The sequence below is a fragment of the Bidens hawaiensis genome, unplaced genomic scaffold (assembly GCF_021521415.1).
Source record: "Bidens hawaiensis isolate Kalapana, Puna unplaced genomic scaffold, B.hawaiensis_p1.1 tig00011411_1, whole genome shotgun sequence".
Classification (NCBI taxonomy): Eukaryota; Viridiplantae; Streptophyta; class Magnoliopsida; order Asterales; family Asteraceae; genus Bidens; species Bidens hawaiensis.
This window is the reverse complement of record NW_027491889.1, coordinates 431,900-451,048: the sequence shown is the minus strand read 5'-3', so window position 1 is coordinate 451,048 and position 19,149 is coordinate 431,900. Positions and strand designations below refer to the sequence as shown.

Genomic DNA, 19,149 nt, shown 5'->3' with positions numbered 1-19,149 from the left:
GTTTTATAAATAAACTAAAGGTTTATAATTACTTTTAAACTAAAGGTTTTCAAGTAAAAGAGATTGAACTAAAGGTTCATCGAGGTAAAGTTTATAAAATAAGATTAAAGGTCTTAAGCCGGATTGTATATCCGACTAACAATTGGTTGTACTCGTACTATAGGTGCGAGATAGGAAGGGAAAGACCCTCGGACGGTGTTGAAGCCGATCCCAAAGCGAAAAGGTGAATACGCCCCCAAACTTTTACAAACTTGTTTTCAAACGAGTGAAACATGTTATATGAAAATTGTTTACAAGGAACTATGTGTTCCTAAAGCCGTTATAAATAAGAGTATAAGCCTAGCCCTCAGGCTGTAGTATATGTGTGTCTGGATCCTTACATATGTGGTAGAACGCGGTGGGCACATCGCACCACGACTGGTCGTAGGACGCTTTCCTATAGGAAGCACGACCGTGTGTATACTTACGGGTACTTAACTAAGTCGAACACTGCGGTGTTTGCTGAGGTAACCTAGTGTAGAGGCTCGAGTTTATAAATGTGTTGTTTTAACTTTGTTATTCTTAAGCCACGATGGGCCTAGGAAGGCGTAGTCTCAAGGGGTAATTAAGTAAAATAAAATATTTTAGCGTCAGCGTGTTCACCAGCATTCGTTGCTGACGTATTTTATTTACATTTTCAGGTGACCAAGATTAGCGCTTGGAGTGTCTAAGTGCTACTTATATATCCGATATCTCGGATTTGTTTTGTATAAACTTAATATACTAAAATGGTGGTTTGTAATTAAAACAATTAATCTTTTAAACTTAAACGGGAATCTTTTACAATCCCGTCTTTTGTAATATTACAACTTTAATCCACAAGTTATAAAGTCTTCCGCTAATTAAACGTAACTCTGATTTATTTACAGTAGTGGTACCAACATTAGGGGTCGCACTCCTAGGCCGTGGTCTGGCGTGTGACATCAATATATCATTCTAAATGGTGTTTCTTATTCAGTTGGTTTAGGTTTATTTTTATTAAAACGATTAGTGTACCAATTACTGTGATACGCGTTTCATAGGGTTCTCTGTTTAGTCTAGGTCGATGAAACATACATTTGTCATGATTGAGTCACACTGGTAAGGAGCCATTGGTAACTAGTTCCATGTGTTTACATTTGTTTATGCAGAGCATACATCTATCCATGACTGTGTCACACTGGCAAGGAACCTTTGGTTACCAGTGCCGTGTGTTTACATTTGTTGATGCCTAAGAATGGAGTATTTAGTTAACCAGATTTGTTTTATCGATGGTTGATTTGTTAAATGACATGAGATTGCTATTTAGTTGCATGCTTGAACTGGTGTGATTTACTTTTAATTGAATTGTTTACAACTTTCTGAATACTTGTAACCGTGATCAAAACTCTATTTAAGGCCCCGAGCCGGTGCCATACTTGGACGTTGGATTTACTCATAAACACAGTTCTATATATCATAGTGAATTAAAACTTTTCGCGTAATAAATAAAAGTCAACCATTTATACATAAGTTTTAGAGTTTAAACAAACATTCAAACATGTCTTTAAGTTCAAACATAACAAAGTATCATAATTTCCATTCTTCAGATGTCAGCTTCTTTATTCTCCTTCCATGAATCCCTCCTCAAGTCAGCTGTTTGATTCTCCTCATATGCGTGCATACTAAAAGTTAGCTACGCTGAGTGAGTTTTAGTTAATCAGGCAATATACATCACATTCACATACTTATATATGCATACTCGAAAGTATATATATTACATACTAACCTGTTTGCCTTTCATACATACATACATACATACATACATACATACATACATACATACACACATACATACATACATACATACATACACACATACACACACACACACATATATACACACATACACACACACATACACACACACATACATACATACACACATACATACATACATACATACATACATACATACATACATACACACATTCATAGTTTCATACTACATGCATAACTATCTCTACCATCTCAGATATTGGTAGGGTATGGTCTCTTTATCTCAGATATTAGTAGGGTGTGGTCCCTTCTATCTCAGATATTACTAGGGTCTGGATCCATTCCTTTTTTTATCTCAAATATTATTATGGTCTGGTCCCTTATTTTCATACGACCATACATACATTTCTTTATATATATATATATATATAGTGAGGTTATAATAAGAAGTGGAGTGTGTCTAAGAAGTGTAAGAAGTAATCTGATGTGTTAGATATGTTTTCTGATGGTGGATATGGAAAGTGTATTTATGAGTCAATTCCATTCCAGTCGAATCGAGTTTTTTGAACCATTCAAATCGAGGTTTGTGGACCATTCGAATCGAGTTTCTGAACAATTCGAATTGAGTTTCTAAACCATTCGAATCAAGTTTCATTTCTCGAATCGATTCGTTTTAACTTCCAAAAGAATCGAGTTTTCTTAAGAACTCGATTCGATTCGTTTTTCCATGTCTTTCCATTCTAACCTCTTCTTACGACCCGTTATGTCCGTCTTACATATGAAACAAGTTCTGGGCTATAAGAACTTCGTTTTCTTAGTTTAACTCGGTTCAAACGTCACCCGTTTGCCTCGAATAGCATTTGCTAACTCGTTTGTCATAAACTTTATATTTTCTTACATCTCAAGGTCCGATTTTCCTTTGTATAAAAAATTAGGGTGCACTGACCTAAAAAAACTTAACATTTTACCTAAAACGTACCTTTGTTGTTCGGTTTTGCTTCGGCTTGGATTCAACACATGATTCTAGGTGTTTCTCTAGTTATTTGATGACGATTCAAGCCGAAATCACAATTTCTTCACTTTGGATCTGGTCTGAAAGGTAGGAGAGTGTTTGTGTGTGTTTTTAAGTGTGTTGTGGAGGCTGGATGAAGGAAAGTGAGGGTTTTAGGGAGGTTTAAGGGTGTTTAAATAACCCTAAGCCCATGGACCTAAGGCTCCTCATTATCCCTTATTCCATATTTTATTGCCCAAACCCACACTCTATTAATTATATTTAACTTAACTAAATAAGTAAACACCATTAAGTAAACAAGATTCTCTTATTTATTATATCAAAATTAGGATGTTACACTCTAGAAGTACCTAGAACAAAATGTATAGAATACCTAATTGAAAAACAAAATGACCAACCAATAACACAATGTATAAAAACCCACTTTTTATTATTTTTTTTAAGAAATATGGTATTCATATTAAAGATAAAAAAACCGTGTTATCATTGGGATTTTTTTTAAAATTTTCATAAGAAAAATTTATAGACATTTTAAAATGATAGGGAAATTCACATTTGCCTTCCATGTTGAGAGAAAAAATCAACAAATGTGGACTATTATATTTATGTCTTTGCCATCATTTTTTTTCTCAAATTAATCACAACTATTTACATCTAATTAGATTTCACACTTCTTATTTTCTGTTTAATTTGTATTTTAACCTAACCCTAAATCTTAGGTGATTCGCAAAAAGAACTTGGCATCATTATAAGACCGTCTGTAGTGGTAGAGTTGTGGGATACGTTTTGACCCAAAATACCGGGAACACAGCCACCCCCCCTGGCGTTTTAGGGTGCGTTTTAGTGATAAACATCGTGTACACAACATTGGAGAAGGTGGTTGTTTAGTCAAACAAGCCGTCACTAACGGCTACATCATTGAAAAAATCTATTTGTTTTCCTATATATTTCATTCACTCCTCAATAAAAATCCACACCTGTATAAAATTATCTTCCCAAAATATATATACAATCAATTCTCTACAAAAACTCAGTATGAATTCTCCCACTTCTATATACAACTATTTTTTTGTATCGACCAATCGGCTGATGACGACGGTAAAGGAAGAGGCGCTTGAATGGGACTGTTTGGGTGATTACTTCAACGACTTTCTAAAATACAAGAGCCCAAAGGATTTTAGGTATCGCTTTTGGATGTGTAAAAGTTTTTTTTTTCGCATTACTGAAGATTTGGAGCACGGGATTGAAGACTTTAAGAAAAAATCGAATGGTCGATGGACGATAGGATTCACCACTAGTCAAAAGTGTACTTCAACGGTACACGTGCTCGCCTATGGAAATAAGAACGACTTCAACAACGAGTACCTAAATATGGCTGAGAAACAACTTGAGACACCTTGGAGTATTACTGCTTCGTTATATTTTAAATTTTTTTAAAAGTTATGTTTTTCTTAAATTGTTTTTAATTAATTATTTTATATAGGAATAATAAAGCTATATGTTCCACAATATCTAAGAACGCCCGATTGGAACGACTTACAATGGATTTACGAGCCGCATCAAAGGGTGCATGGTTTACCCGACATGATCGGGTATATAAATTGTATGCACTAGGATTGGACTAATGGCCCAACCATGTCGCGAGGTTAAGACACACGTGGTTACCAGAAAGGCCAATGGTTTGTCCTCAAATGATTGCTTCATACGGCCTTTGGATTTGCTCGGCGTTCTTTGGTGTCCCCGGGTCCAACAATGACATAAATGTTTTGGAACAGTCGCCTATGGTGGAGAGTTACATCTCCAATATCATACCAATCACTTCGTTTTGGGCTAATGATAACTAGTACCCACACGATTACTATAAGGGTGATATTCGGAGTATTCGATTATCGTGAAAACGTTAAAAGACCTGATCAATGAAAAAAATTCAATATATTAAGAAAGTTCAAGAGCGTTCGCGAAAGGATGTAGAGAGGTGTTTTAGGATATTTCAACAACATTGACATTTCGTAAAAAATCCTTGTGTATAGTTGTTGGAAAAATGAAAAGTGCTATTTATACGTGTTTCATAACATGATTATCGAAGACGATGGAAGAACAATATGTCCAACTTATATACTGGACGATGGTCCGCCACGAACTCTAGCAACAATGGAGCAGACTAGAAAACATGTGTTTCTTGCGTTCAAAAGAAATACATAGCGCTTTTATGTCGGATTTGGTGCAACATGTTTGGATGTTTAAGCACATTCCAGGAAAATGTGAAAATGAAGACAAAGACGAGAGCAATGACGAAGATGAAGACAAGGACGACAATGAAAATGAAGATGAGGGCAAGAATGAAGACGAAGATGAGGGTGACAATATATGAAGACGAGGGCGACGATGAAAACGAAGACAAGTAGTTTTTTAATTGTAATATAATTTTTATATATTTAATGAAATATTATATGTTTAAATTTTATTCAAATAATTACAAATGCAAACTAGAAAAAATAATAAATGAGTAATGATTGTTGGAGAGTTTTGAAGAGACTTTTAACTACACCACTTTTTTATAAACACTAAAACATTGATTGAACACCATGTAACTAAAACGATCTTACCTGCAGAGTTTTGAATACGCATAATCTACTAAAAACATAAAATGTAGGTTTATAGAAGTTGTACTCAGTGGTGCATGATTCAAAATGCCATAAATTCCCATTAATTTTATAAAACACATGATTATATTTTTTTCTTTAACATCGTTTTGAAGTAGTGGCGGACCAAATATTTTTTGCCAATGGGGTCCAAAATTTTCGGTTTACCAAATTTTTGTGTTGGTCATTATTCTGATCTGGTCGAGGTGAGGAACATAATAAAACACGAAAATATGGTGTCACTGGAAACGAGTAAGTAGAAAGAATCTAGATTAGAAACTAGATAGAAGAAAGATTTTTAATTCATTTTTATTCATACCTGAAAAACATAAACGTAAGCTATATATATGGTCATACATACATGACCAAAATATGAAAAACTAACTCTAACACAAATAAACAATTAGTTATAATATACATACACAAGATACATAATAAAAGAATATGCAAAACCCATATTATTATATATGTTGCATGGTGATAATGGCAATATGGCAGAAACTAACGAAAAATACAAATACCCTAACTAAATAACTAATATTGACTTGGACATGAAAACAACAACAAAAACAGAGTATAGTGAGGCTTGAACATACAACCTCTCAAAGGAAAAACAAGAGACTTTCCACTTGATCAATTCAGCCTTTAATAGTATGGGTTCCAAGTATTAATTTTTACGGGGTCCTTACAAAATTTAATACCGCCTCTAAGTAATTTTGATGCTACGGGAACCCGATCGGACCTATGTGGGTCCGCCCTTGTGGAAGTACCCCCAATACCCGAATGAGCTTTATTGGAGACATGATGTTAGCCGTGATGCTGATTTTGACGCTTTCACTTAAGAATACCGTTAGCGAGAAAATTTATCACTATGGGAAAACCCCTTTGAGTAAGATTTCGAACCTGTGACCTTAAAGATCCTAAAACAGAGTATAGTGAGGCTTGAACATACAACCTCTCAAAGGAAAAACAAGAGACTTTCCACTTGATCAATTCAGCCTTTAATAGTATGGATTCCAAGTATTAATTTTTACGGGGTCCTTACAAAATTTAATACCGCCTCTAAGTAATTTTGATGCTACGGGAACCCGATCGGACCTATGTGGGTCCGCCCTTGTGGAAGTACCCCCAATACCCGAATGAGCTTTATTGGAGACATGATGTTAGCCGTGATGCTGATTTTGACGCTTTCACTTAAGAATACCGTTAGCGAGAAAATTTATCACTATGGGAAAACCCCTTTGAGTAAGATTTCGAACCTGTGACCTTAAAGATCCTAAACTTTAACTGTCGCTTCCATATAGAGCCGGCCATGAGGGTAGCCAGGGTAGTCGACGGCCATAGGCCCGACATCCCAATAAAATGTTCCTTTCACCTAAGACTCAAAAAAATTTTTCGCCTTTAGCCCAAAAAATTTTTCGTCTTCTCAGAGCCGGCCCTGCTTCCATACCATTAGACCAGAATGCCAACCGCACATGTGAGTATTTGACACACAGGCGGGCCTATTGGTTGCTGTTGGGCTACAGGCTCATGATTCACAAAAGATGTGGACTATGTTCACTTGAAAGCCTAAAATGGATAACGTACATTCTTTTAATTATAGAGAGTAACTGTTGAGATATATGTATACCAACTTGTAATACTTTGACAACTCAAGAAATCTTGGGCCCTTTAGAAGAAAACATAATCTAACAAGTAATAGAAGACAAAAACAAACTATTATATCAAAAATAAAAATATACTCAAGCAATAATACATTTAGTTTATTATTTTCAACTAACTAAATAGGTAAAATGACAAAATTTTGTTATTAGATAGGTTAAACTACAAGTGTGAACTTATGTTATTAAACCAACCTAAAACGAAAATTAGGGTTTATAGTTTAGTCATCTAGCATGTTATACGTACTGAAGAGCTGCCTTTAAGGTAATTTGGTGTTTTCCTCAGAATCTAACAACACATACACACAAAAAAAAAGTTCGTTCATTCGCATCCCCAAAAAATAGTCCCATCATTTTTCCACAGGTAAATAACAAATTGTTGTTAGTTTATGTGCATAATTGTTTTTCCTATCAATAACGTTGACCATATATTTACTTATGTGCAAGGGCATTATCGGTGGAATCCCAACTAGGACAAATTGTCTACGAACGATGGGACTCAATAAAGGGGTGTCGGTACCATGACCTTTTAGGATGCGTGTGAAAGAGCGTAAAATAGCAAAGCAAAGGACGGTCCTATTTTGTGGGCAACTTCAGCAAGATCATTATATTTTCTTCATAATATATACCAGGGGAGTTTTGTTGAGTCAATATATTTATTAACTTAATGATAAATATAATATATATACTAAAGTAACTAATTTATTAGTATTTTTATAGAAAGATGTGAAACATCAATAAATGGTAGGTGATGTCAAAAGTGTAAGGCGAAGCCTAGTCTTGGCACACTGATTACTTCGGAATTTTCCCCAGTCAGATTTTTCCTTATCAATGCCCCGACACATCGATAACTTCCGGTAATTGCCTTTACCCACATATCACCGATAGATGTAACCACCGGTGAGTGAAGTCCTTTATTTGGTAATGTTTCGTGCTTCTAAAGGAAAAAAAAAATACTTAAATATAAATTCAGCACCGCCTCATAGGTTGGATACACAAAAATTGCTCAAATTTTCACCCTTTCATCATGTTGTTTTACTTCGTCAAGAAAAGTAGGTTGTTGGCACCTTTTTATTTTTGTCAGGATATTAATTAGACAGGTAACATTGAGAAAACGGTTTAGGTTTTGGCATGCTTCCCCGAGCCTCATAATGGGGTGCATTGTCGGCTTTAAAGTGGTATGAACATCCACTCTACACCTAGTATAGTATTCTTATACTCCCCCGCTTGTTGCTCTGTACATCAAGATTGTTCAAGGGCTGTGTTCACTCTACATGTACAGCTTCAAGCAATCTGGAAAAGTGTTTAAAAACTTGCATGTCTATTACGATTATGCCACTAACGGGAAGCTTAAAGAAAATATACATGCTCGTTTGTGGCTACCCGTGAGCAGTTTTAGGAACGTAGGTTATAAGGGAATATGGACACGCATTCAAGAATGGATCGTTGATAAGTGCTTGGACTATATCGAGTCGATATGGCCTCATTATTGCAAATGTACAAGGTTTATGAAGAGAGCCAATTTCATCTAGGGTTTGTGACATTAAATTTAATTTAGGGTGTGTAATATTTTTAAATAGGGCAGATTTGAGGGAAGAGGTAGGAAAACCCGGATTTTGGATTGGAATTTATTGTGGTATTGAGAGGATTAGGAGCAAAATAATAGAGACAAAAAGTGGATGTTGTATGTTGGAATACCGAATACGTTGTATTTGAGTAAGCTTATTGAGTTAAATAATTTTTTGTACACAGATTTTGTTATGTCTCAAGGTATGGTTTTGACACTGGTTTGTGTATTGTGATGAAATGAATTTCATAATGTTTTCTTGCTTGTTGGATTATGACTAGTAGTGGGCCTTTGTTAGGGGTGTAATGGGGATTGTGGGAAGTCAAGAATAGGTATTGGGCCAATTTTAATGTTCATCGTTTTAGATTTACCTGCACTTTGAATTTTAGTATTTAAAGTTTAAACTAGTGATTTACGAGCGCGTTGCACGGTAAAATCGGTCGCTGAAACTCGGGTGTCGCAACAGCGAGTCAACGCGAATTTATTCAATATTAGCTACGTTTGTTACGTATTGGCACTAAAACAAATTGAAAATAAAAAATAAATATTAAAATTGAGGTAGGCCAATGAGGTGACGTCGGTTGTTCCCAGACGACAACATCGAGTCAACACGAATCTAGTCGGTAATTGCTACATTCGTTATCGTATTGGAACTAAAACAAAATGAAAACATAACAAAATAGAGGTCAGCCACTAGCCACTGGGGTGACGTCAGTTGGGCCAGACGCTGAGGCAATGACTCAACGACACTCATATACCATATTATAATTTTTTGTTAACATATTTAAAACAATGTTTATTCGGTCGGTAAACCTGTACGTTTGAAAAACCGATCGTTGCAGCGGCGAGACGACCCATATTCGCGCAGTGGTGGTGAGTCGGTAAAAGTGTAAAACCGGGGCGTTGCTAAAAATCCGAGCTTTACGGCGGTGGGTCAACGCGAATTTTGTCGATTTCGTTTAAACTACGTCACCGGAACTAAAATAAAGTTAGGTAAAACCCGGGCGTTGGTAAAACTCGAGCATTGTTGGTACTGTTGTGCGACGACGTTTGATTACCTCATGCTTTTGTTGCGCCAGGCAAGTCGGTAACATATAAACAAATATAATATTCTAAAACGATATTTATTCTATTGGTAAAACTTTAACGTTTTGAGAGTTGGATTTATAATAGTCTGTTTTATTAATACTTTAAATTCATACTTATGTTAATCAAAACATGTTCTAAAACAGGTTGATAATGACACAAATAAAAAAAAATGCTAAGAAATTTTTTTCTTTGTTGAGGATCGGCCAAGGACAAATGGGCAAATCAATGAAACAACAGATAACATCACTAAAGCCAACAAACCAAATTCACTTAGTTGTTATACTTTTATAAATACCTTATATATATAAAATATCTAAAACCTTTTTTAATATTATGACACCAACTTTCTCTTTTACTATATATAGATAATTACAAGTGTGATATAAGAATATTTAGCAGAAACTAACATTTTTTCTTCACTTTTATTATTTCAAATTAAAAAAATACTCCAACTATAATTATAAATATAACCTTGTTATAATTAAAACAATAAATTAAAAATAGAATTAGGGTATGTTTGGCAAAACTAGCTGGTAGCTGTAGCTACAAGCTGCTAGCTGGTGGATGAAAGCTGTAACTGTTAGCTGTTAGCTTTAGTTTTTTAAATATATTTAGATGTTTGGCAGAGTAGTTACAGCTTTTAATAAATGTGTAAAATTACTAAAATTGGCATAAACAATAACAATAATAGTAAATGTATTTATTTTGAAATATTATTTAAGTAAATTAAAAACCTAAAAGCTTGTAGCTCTTTCTAAACACTACTAGTAGAAACTTCAAGCTTTAAGTTTTTTCTCATAACCTAAAAGTTTCAGCTCTTTGAACCAAATAAGACTTTTAATTAAGTATGAGTTTTTTCTTAAAAATTTAAAGCTAGAAGCTCTTAAAAACTTTCTGTCAAATATACTCTTAATGATTCAAGTGTATTTTTATATTTAAAGCAAACTAATTTAACTTTTTCCTTATTAGCTAAGCTAATTTTATGAATTGATCGCTTTTCACCTATTTAAATATAGCACAGCTTATAACAATCGGTCTATTCATAGCCAAAATAGACTGACACTAAACTCTATTATATACAAACACATACTATACAAATAAACAAATACCATTAAATGTGCATTTAGACAACACAATTATACCTCATAACAAGGCGTTAGTCAACGCTTTGACTAGTCAAATTTGCATCAACTACTGACCAACTAACACTCCCTTCTTCATTATTTCACAATGATTCATTCAATTCTGCATATTATTAATGCATACCAAACATTACCTAAAAGATAACCACAAAGAAAGAGGCATTTTTTATGCTTCATTTGTGTTTAATATGAAGATTATTATATAAACCCAACTATATTCAACTAACTCTAACTCTCTCTCTCTCTTTCTCTCTCTCTCTCACACACACACACGACTCTAAACCCATTTTCTGGCGAGATCTACCTCCGGCCGCCACTTCTCACGCACCAAGTTATGTTTATCATTTTCCAGGCCCGCTGATAACTCAGACGAGCAATAGGAGTGACCGAGATCTAAGTTTTCCGGCAAGATTTCCATATATTCAGGCGAGGTATAAGATTCTTCGGCGATTTACACGTTTTTCCGGGTTAGTGGTTTTTCCAGCGAGACATTTTTCCTGCGAGACCTGTTTCCGACGACTTACAGGTTTTTCCGGCGAGACCTGTTTATGGCTTACCTCGTCACTCGTTTCCGGGTTAGTGGTTTTAAACCAAACCATTTCATTCCGTCGGTCCCACTAAAGAAACCTACAACCCACTTGAACCTTTCTATCGGTAGTTACCGTTTTTCCGACCACATGTGCTTTCTCTTTGATTTCATTAACCTTCTAATAATACTAATAATAATAATAATAAGAATAATAATAATAATAATTACCTCAATGTTAATATTAGTATTAGTATTAATATTAATATTATTATTGTTGTTGTTATTATAGTAATACATACACTATCGTCAACCATTGGGTGTTTTTTTGTTAGTGCATGGTTTTGACGTCTCGAGTCTTTGTATTTATCGTATTGTAATTTATTATTATTATATTGAAAATATATTTATCTTTATTAAGTTAGTTCGTTAATGTAAGGCTAGTTCGTTAAGGATGTTTAACGAACTAGCCAATTTGTTTAATGTAACTCCCATTCGTTAAGGATGTTTAACGAATGGGCTTATAGTTCGTTATGTATGTTCCCATTCGTCATGGAATGTTGACGAATGGGGCATAACGAATCAACTAATTTGTTATGTTTCCTTATTGAGTCTGTAATGTTAACGAACTGGACGCCAATTCGTTACGGGATGTGTAACGAATTGGGTCCATCGTCTATATATAGAGGGTTAGTCCTCTGATAATTTAAGTTTTGATTATCTAAAGTATTGAACCTCTGTCAAAATCATCTCTCGATCAAAGCTTCGTATAAACTATTACTAATATACACCTAATACAACTAATACATAATATATATACTAATTAAGAGTAATAACTAGAACTAGATCCTATTAAGGTATTAGATCTAAGATTGATTCGTTCTCAATCTGATTCGTGTTTAACAAATGGTATCAGAGCTTTCGGTGTTCTGATTGCTTTTGATTTAGTTTATTGAATTGATAATTATAGCATATTCTACCTGGTTTTGGTTTATTGAATGATTACTCCCTTCTCATCTCTCTTACACTTGAAAACCCACTTTGTACCGATAGCGTTCACGTCTTGTGGTTTTTCAACTAACTGCCATACCTCCATTTTTTCAAACTGTGTCAGTTCTTCCTGCATGGCTTCAACCCACGAGCTATCCTTCAGTGCCATTTGAAAACTCTTTGGTTCTATCTGACTGATGAAGCAGGCATACAAGCATTCATTTATAATACCAGTGTCTTTAATGCTTGCATACACACATGTGTTTTCGTCCAAACTTCTTCTAGTACGCACACCATCAGAAGGATTACCGATCACATTTTCTAAAGGATGATTCTTGTGAATTTTGGTATTTTGTACTGGACCAACTTCCAGATCATTCTCAAGATTTGAAGAGAGTTCATCTGAGTGATGTTGAGTATGAAATGGATTGTAGAATTCATCTTTATTCGAGACAGCCGGAGTTTCAACCGCACTTGACGTGGTAGGTTGATTTTCATTATATTGGGGACGTTGCACAATGGCCTCCTCTTCGTCCAATAACATCTGAGTGGCCATCTTCTCATCTATGTCTGCAAAAACCAAGTGAGGCACATTAAAAGATTTGAGTAACTTATCATAGTCGAAAGCCTCTGCTGGTCCCATGCTAGGCCTTGGTGATTTGTAACTAGTAATGTCAGTGTTACAGACCACCTCAACCTTGCTATTTGATAAATTATAGACTCTTCTGTTGGGTGTCCCAACTACATAGCCAACTAAGATTCCTTCCTCGGCTTTCTCACCAAATTTTGAGTTAGTCTTTAATATCGAACACGGGGACCCGAAGGGTTCAAGACCTTTCAGATTTGGCTTTCTACCATACATAAGTTCATAACAGGTTTTATTTAATCTTTTAACGGTTAAAACACGATTAAGGATATAACAGGCCGTGGCAACAGCCTCGGCCCAGAACACCACGGGAAGTTTAGCGTCTGCCAGCATAGTCCTGGCGCCTTCGATTAGAGTTCTGTTCTTCCTTTCAGCTACTCCGTTTTGTTGCGGAGTATATGGTGCGCTATACTGATGTTCTATCCCTTTCTGCAAACAAAACATCTCCATCTGGTAGTTCTTGAACTCCGTTCCATTGTCACTTCTGATGAACTTTACTTTTCTCCCAACAATATTTTCCACTTTGGTAATCAAGTTAATTACCAACTGAACTGTTTCATCTTTAGCCTTCAGAAAATAAACCCATGAGTACTGAGAGTAACCTTCAGTTACTACCAAACAATACGACGTTCCTCCTAGACTCTTGACATTTACGGGACCAAAAAGATCCATGTGGAGCAAATCCAAAGTACTGACAATAGAGTTGACTTTCTTGGAGTGGTGTGGCTTCTTGTGTTGTTTTCCTTTCTTGCATGATAAACATTGGTCTTCAAAGTTGAAGTTCTTTAGAGGAACCCCAAGTACCATCCCATTCTTGACAATGTAGTTCATCTTACGAAGATGAATATGACCCATTCTTCGGTGCCACAGCTCTAACTCAGACTCTGTAGCTTTTGACAGAAGGTACGACTCTTCCGTCGCCATCTCGGTTGACCGCATGTCCATTACATATGTGTTCTTTTCTCTTGGAGCCTTCATCACAATCCAGGTTTCAGGAATCTTGAAACCAGGATAAAGCACGAGTGCTTCATCTTTTGTAAAATGCACGGTGTATTCTTTGTCACAAATCTGAGAGACACTCAAAAGATTGTGCTTTAGCTCTTCCACAAAATTTACTTTCTCTAACTTGATACTTCCATTAGCAACAATACCAATACCAGTAATTCTTCCTACACTTTCTCCTGCAAAACTAACTCTTCCTCCTTGAACGGTTTTCCAATCACGTAACAACTTCTTGTTACCAGTCATGTGCCGGGAACAGCCACTGTTAACAACCCAGATATTGTTTACAGCCCTGCTCGACTGTTTCTGCACAATTAAAGAAACGGATTAAAAACGGGGGACCCAAGACCTTCCGGTCTTGGGTTGATCAAACCTGTTATCCGGCATCCAGTACCTGTTTCTATAAGATCTGAAGGGAAAATTTCTAGATGATTGGCTATGAGGCCATCCAAACCTTCTTGAATTTCTTGCATTTGAGGAATTATAATTGTTGGTTCGGTGGTTCACTGGGAAAAAACGAGACTGGTTTCTTTGAAATCTTGGATTAGTCCAGCGATTGTTTGATGTGTTAGCATTCTTACCAACATCATAATTAGTATTCGTTTTATTCTCAGTTTAAGTTGGCCTCATATTTCTAGATTTTCTCTGTTTCAAAGGACAGTCATTGACTAAGTGTCCTATTCTGTTGCATCTAAAACAACTTCTGTTCGAACTATTTGTGTTCTTTTGAACATTTGTCTCAAAAGTTGTTGTAGATGATGAGGTTGTGTTACTATCAGTTTACCTCACATACGGTGGAACAAACGGATTTAGGGAAGATTTCTTTTCATCAAACTTATAGTCCTCCCTTCGTTTTAGTAACACGACCTCTTCTTTTATCTTACTTGATTCAGACGATTTGTCCGAATTTGACGAGACAGAACTTGTGACATCAGAACTTGTCTGACTCGCTTCACTCTCATTAACTTTAATATCTTTAGTAGAGAATTTGATTGAAACTGTCTGACTAATTTCAATATTCATGGATTGCTGATTACTAGGATTATAAGTATAGTTATTATTATATGGTGGTGGAACTTTTATGAATCCAATTCCCTCTTTGTTAACTGGGGAACATTGAACACTTAGAATATGGTCCCGCATCGCAGAAGAATTTCTAAATTGTTCAATTTTCCTGTTCAGTTCCACCACTTTTACCTGGTAATCAGCTATATGTTTATCCTTTTCAGCTATTAGTTTGATTTTTTCTTCTAACACTTCATAGCTAAGATCAATTACTTGTATTTTTTTCAGCTAGGGTGGCTTTAAGGCTTCTGATGTCTTTTTCACTAGTTTTTATTTTTATCGAGTAGCTATTTTCTTTAGTTTTAGAATAATGATGCTCTTCTTTTAATTTTTTTAATTCAATGTCCAAACTAACAAACTGATCGGTTAACGCTTTCAATTGATCAGACAGTTTTTCACATTGTTCACACTGAGATTCAGAACATACCTCTGAGAGCTGATCGTTCACTTTTGCCATGTATGCTTTATTCTCCACCGACTCTTTGTCACATCTTCCAGTTTCGATGTTTACCAAATTTACCTGTTCGATCACCTCTTCAACTTGTATATTCCAGTTATACCCACCGTTCTGCTGAGATACCATAGCCTTGATTTCATTTCCACTTCCACTCTGTTGAGTAGGCCTGTTCTGATTTCGTTCAACTCTTTCATTCGTACATTCTCTAGCAAAATGGCCATTTTGTTGACAATTGTAGCAGCGAACCTTTGACTTGTCAAACCCCGGTCTTTCTCCAACGAACTTTCTACCAGTTTTCTTCATAAATCTCTTCACCCTTCTCACTATCATAGCCATCTACCACTGTAGATCCATTTCTTCCATGTCATCAGCGTCTATCTGATCGTAGTCCTCATCCAAGGTTGTGGGGTTAACTATTTTTCCTTTGATGTAGTTCTCATACGAGGCAATGAATGAGGCATATAGAGCAAATTGTTGTTCAGTTGATTTCACACTCATAGGCATCTGTGAGTAATTCTTGTTAGAAGCACTGGCTGAGAAATTACCAGCTGAGGATTGAGACTTTGAGGAACTACTTCCACCCGCTACAAAACATACGTCACCATCCATATTGAGTACCACATGACCATCTTGAGTGGAGTTTGGTTCTCCCCCCCGAGTAGTAGGCAGTTGATTCTGTTTTCTAACTTGAGTTTGGAGAGCCTTTAGCACCATACATTCCCGGATCCTGAACCTGATCAGTAGGCGTCTCCTTTCGAGCCATATTAAGTTCAAAATTACGTAACTTATTAACCACCTTCTCCAAGTCAAAGTTCTCAAAATCTTTATCTTCTCTCATCAGAATTGTGTACATCTCCCATTTTGGTGGGAGAGCATCAAGAAGCTTTTCCACTATCTCTTCTTCCTTGTATTCAATGGAGTAGTTATTCAACTCGGTCATCAGGTGATAATATCGTGTTATGATGTCATCGAGTGATTCATTTTAAGATACTTGAATACAGAGAATTCAGTTTTCAGCAGCTTTGTTTTGGAGGTACGAATCCCAATGTTTCCTTCATAGCGATTTTCAAGTGCTTCCCACAATTCTCGAGCAGTTTTGTATTTTTTGAAAGTATGAAGAATTTCTTGAGGAAGTGCCATTGTTATGGCTGCATGTGCTTTACTTTCTGCTTCAAACATTTTCTTTTCATCATCCTCCATCTTACTGTATTTCTTGAGCTGTTCTCGACCTTCAAACATGGCTGTTGGAGGGATGTACCCATCTTGAATGCAGACCCACATTTTTGCATCTTGATACTTCACATATTGTTCAAACCTATCTTTCCATGCAACAAACTTAGTTCCTTTCAGAAGTTTTGGAGCTTTAGTTGCTGAACCAGCTTCAACTTCCATCTTTACCAATTATGTGATGTTTACCGAAGTCATACTTGAAAGAAACGAGACTCAAAAATCAAAAACAAGATTCTGTGAATAGTAAACAACGAAGTTAATACAACTTCGCTAGCCTACAACTTCGCTGGTTAATAGTTTCAACAACTTTGCAGGTCAAAAAATTTGCAGTTCAACAACTTCGCAGGTCAACAACTACGCATATCAACAACATCGCAGGTCAACAACTTCGCCAAAATCCTATATGTTCGCTAAAACCCTAGTTTGGGTGTCGGCAACTTCGCCAGAAGAACAAAGATATTTTGCAGGTTTGACACGTCCGATTCCGGAGGTTGCGAGAGTGATGGGAAGGTGTAATTGATGAGTATTGTAGAGAAACTGACAAAGGAGAGGTATTTCAACGTAAAACAGTTCCGTGAATAGTCGAACGGAGCAATTTTAACACTCGTGTGATAATCCCGAACCACACAATCACGAGCAAAACGCTCTGATATCAATTGTAGGTTCCCAGCCGGATCTACACAGGAGTATCTCGTAACACGAGGGTGCGGAATCCCCTACGTATACGACACAAGTGCTAAGACGATGAACACGTAAATCACACGCAAACACACGAGTATATAAGAGAATACTTGTTATATTGCCAAGATAATAACCAAGAAACCAAACACGTAACACAAGAGTGTCACAAAACCAGCCGTCCAAGTTATTATCAAATGAGCCAAAGTTAGAATATTAATACCACGACAACTTCGCCTAACAGGCTAGGCGAAGTTGTCCTAACTTCGCTCATACACAAGTTCGCTAAACTACAAATTAAACCAAACAAGTTCAACAAGAACAAAGTAACGATTACAGACACAAATAAACACGAGATAAATGAACTACTGGCATCATGCACCAACACTCCCATAGAGCTCATACTGTACTTGGATTCATCACCTCTTCAAACTCCATCATTAGTTCATTGGTTGAACCAAAAATAATATCATCAACATAGACTTGTAACAAAAGCAAATCTCTTCCCTTCTTGTAAAAGAGGGTCTTGTCAATAGCTCCCCTTTGGAAAACATTTTCAAGTAGATTATTGGATAACTCATCATACCAAGCTCTTGGAGCTTGATGAAGTCCATACAAAGCTTTGTTTAACTTATACACTTTGTTAGGATAATCAGGGTCCTTAAATCCTGGTGGTTAAGTTACATACACATCCTCTTCTATTTTTCCATTCAAGAATGCAGATTTGACATCTAGTTGGAATACCCTTATATTCTTTGAGGCAGCATAAGCCAAGAAAATTCTTTTTGCTTCAAGTCTTGCAACTAGTGCAAAGACTTCCTCAAAGTCAATCCCTTCTTCTTGTAGGCATCCCAATGCAACAAGTCTTGCTTTGTTCTTAATCACAATCCCTCTTTCATCCCATTTGTTCCTAAAAACACATTTGGTTCCAATGGCATATCTGTTTCTTGGCTTGTCTACAAGTTCCCATACTTGCAGATCTTTGAATTGAGCCAACTCCTCTTGCATAGCTTCTTTCCAGCTGTTGTCTTTCAATGCTTGAATAATGTTCTTGGGTTCTATTTAGGATAGAAAGCAGGAGTACAAACAAAGGTTTTCAGATTCAGAAGAACTTCTTGTTACTCTTTCATTGATGTTTCCAATAATATTTTCAGGGTGATGATTCTTTTCAACATAAGAGGATTGAATAATCACATCAGTAGATACAATAGTATCAAGATTTGTGTCATTGAGATCAGGTTCATCAATGATCAAATCAGTTGTTGCATCATGAACTGGTCTTCATTGTTCAGTTGTGAGGTAGATGCACCATTGTTTCCAATATTCAGATTTTCAAACAAGTCTTCAAATATTTCAATTCTTCTTGCTTCTTTAGTATCTCCTTGGTTGTTAGGATCTACTTCATTCAAACATGATCATCTTGATTTTCTTGAATGTTTTGATTTGCTTGTTCTTGAACTTGATTTGGAGCTTGTTCATTTTCAGCAGTTGAAGGATGCTTTATGAATTCGTATTCAGGCCTTTTTCCAGCAACCTTGGACCATAGCTTGTCCAAATCAATTTTCTTTGAAGATTCTTCTACAACCACACTAGTCTTATACAAAGTTTCATTGAAGTCCTTAGGACAAATCTTGAAGGACTTGATTAACTTCTCAAGATCAAACAG

General features: G+C 36.0%; 1 protein-coding gene across 1 annotated transcript; it reads left to right on the top strand.

Annotated features, from left to right (window-relative positions):
- Positions 1–3,877: 3,877 nt before the first annotated feature.
- LOC143537864 (uncharacterized) lies at positions 3,878–5,159 on the top strand. The gene is made up of 3 exons (XM_077031536.1): positions 3,878–4,190; positions 4,272–4,354; positions 5,034–5,159. Exons 1-3 carry the CDS (start codon positions 3,878–3,880, stop codon positions 5,157–5,159), a joined length of 522 nt encoding a protein of 173 aa, XP_076887651.1.
- The last annotated feature ends 13,990 nt before the right edge of the window (positions 5,160–19,149 follow it).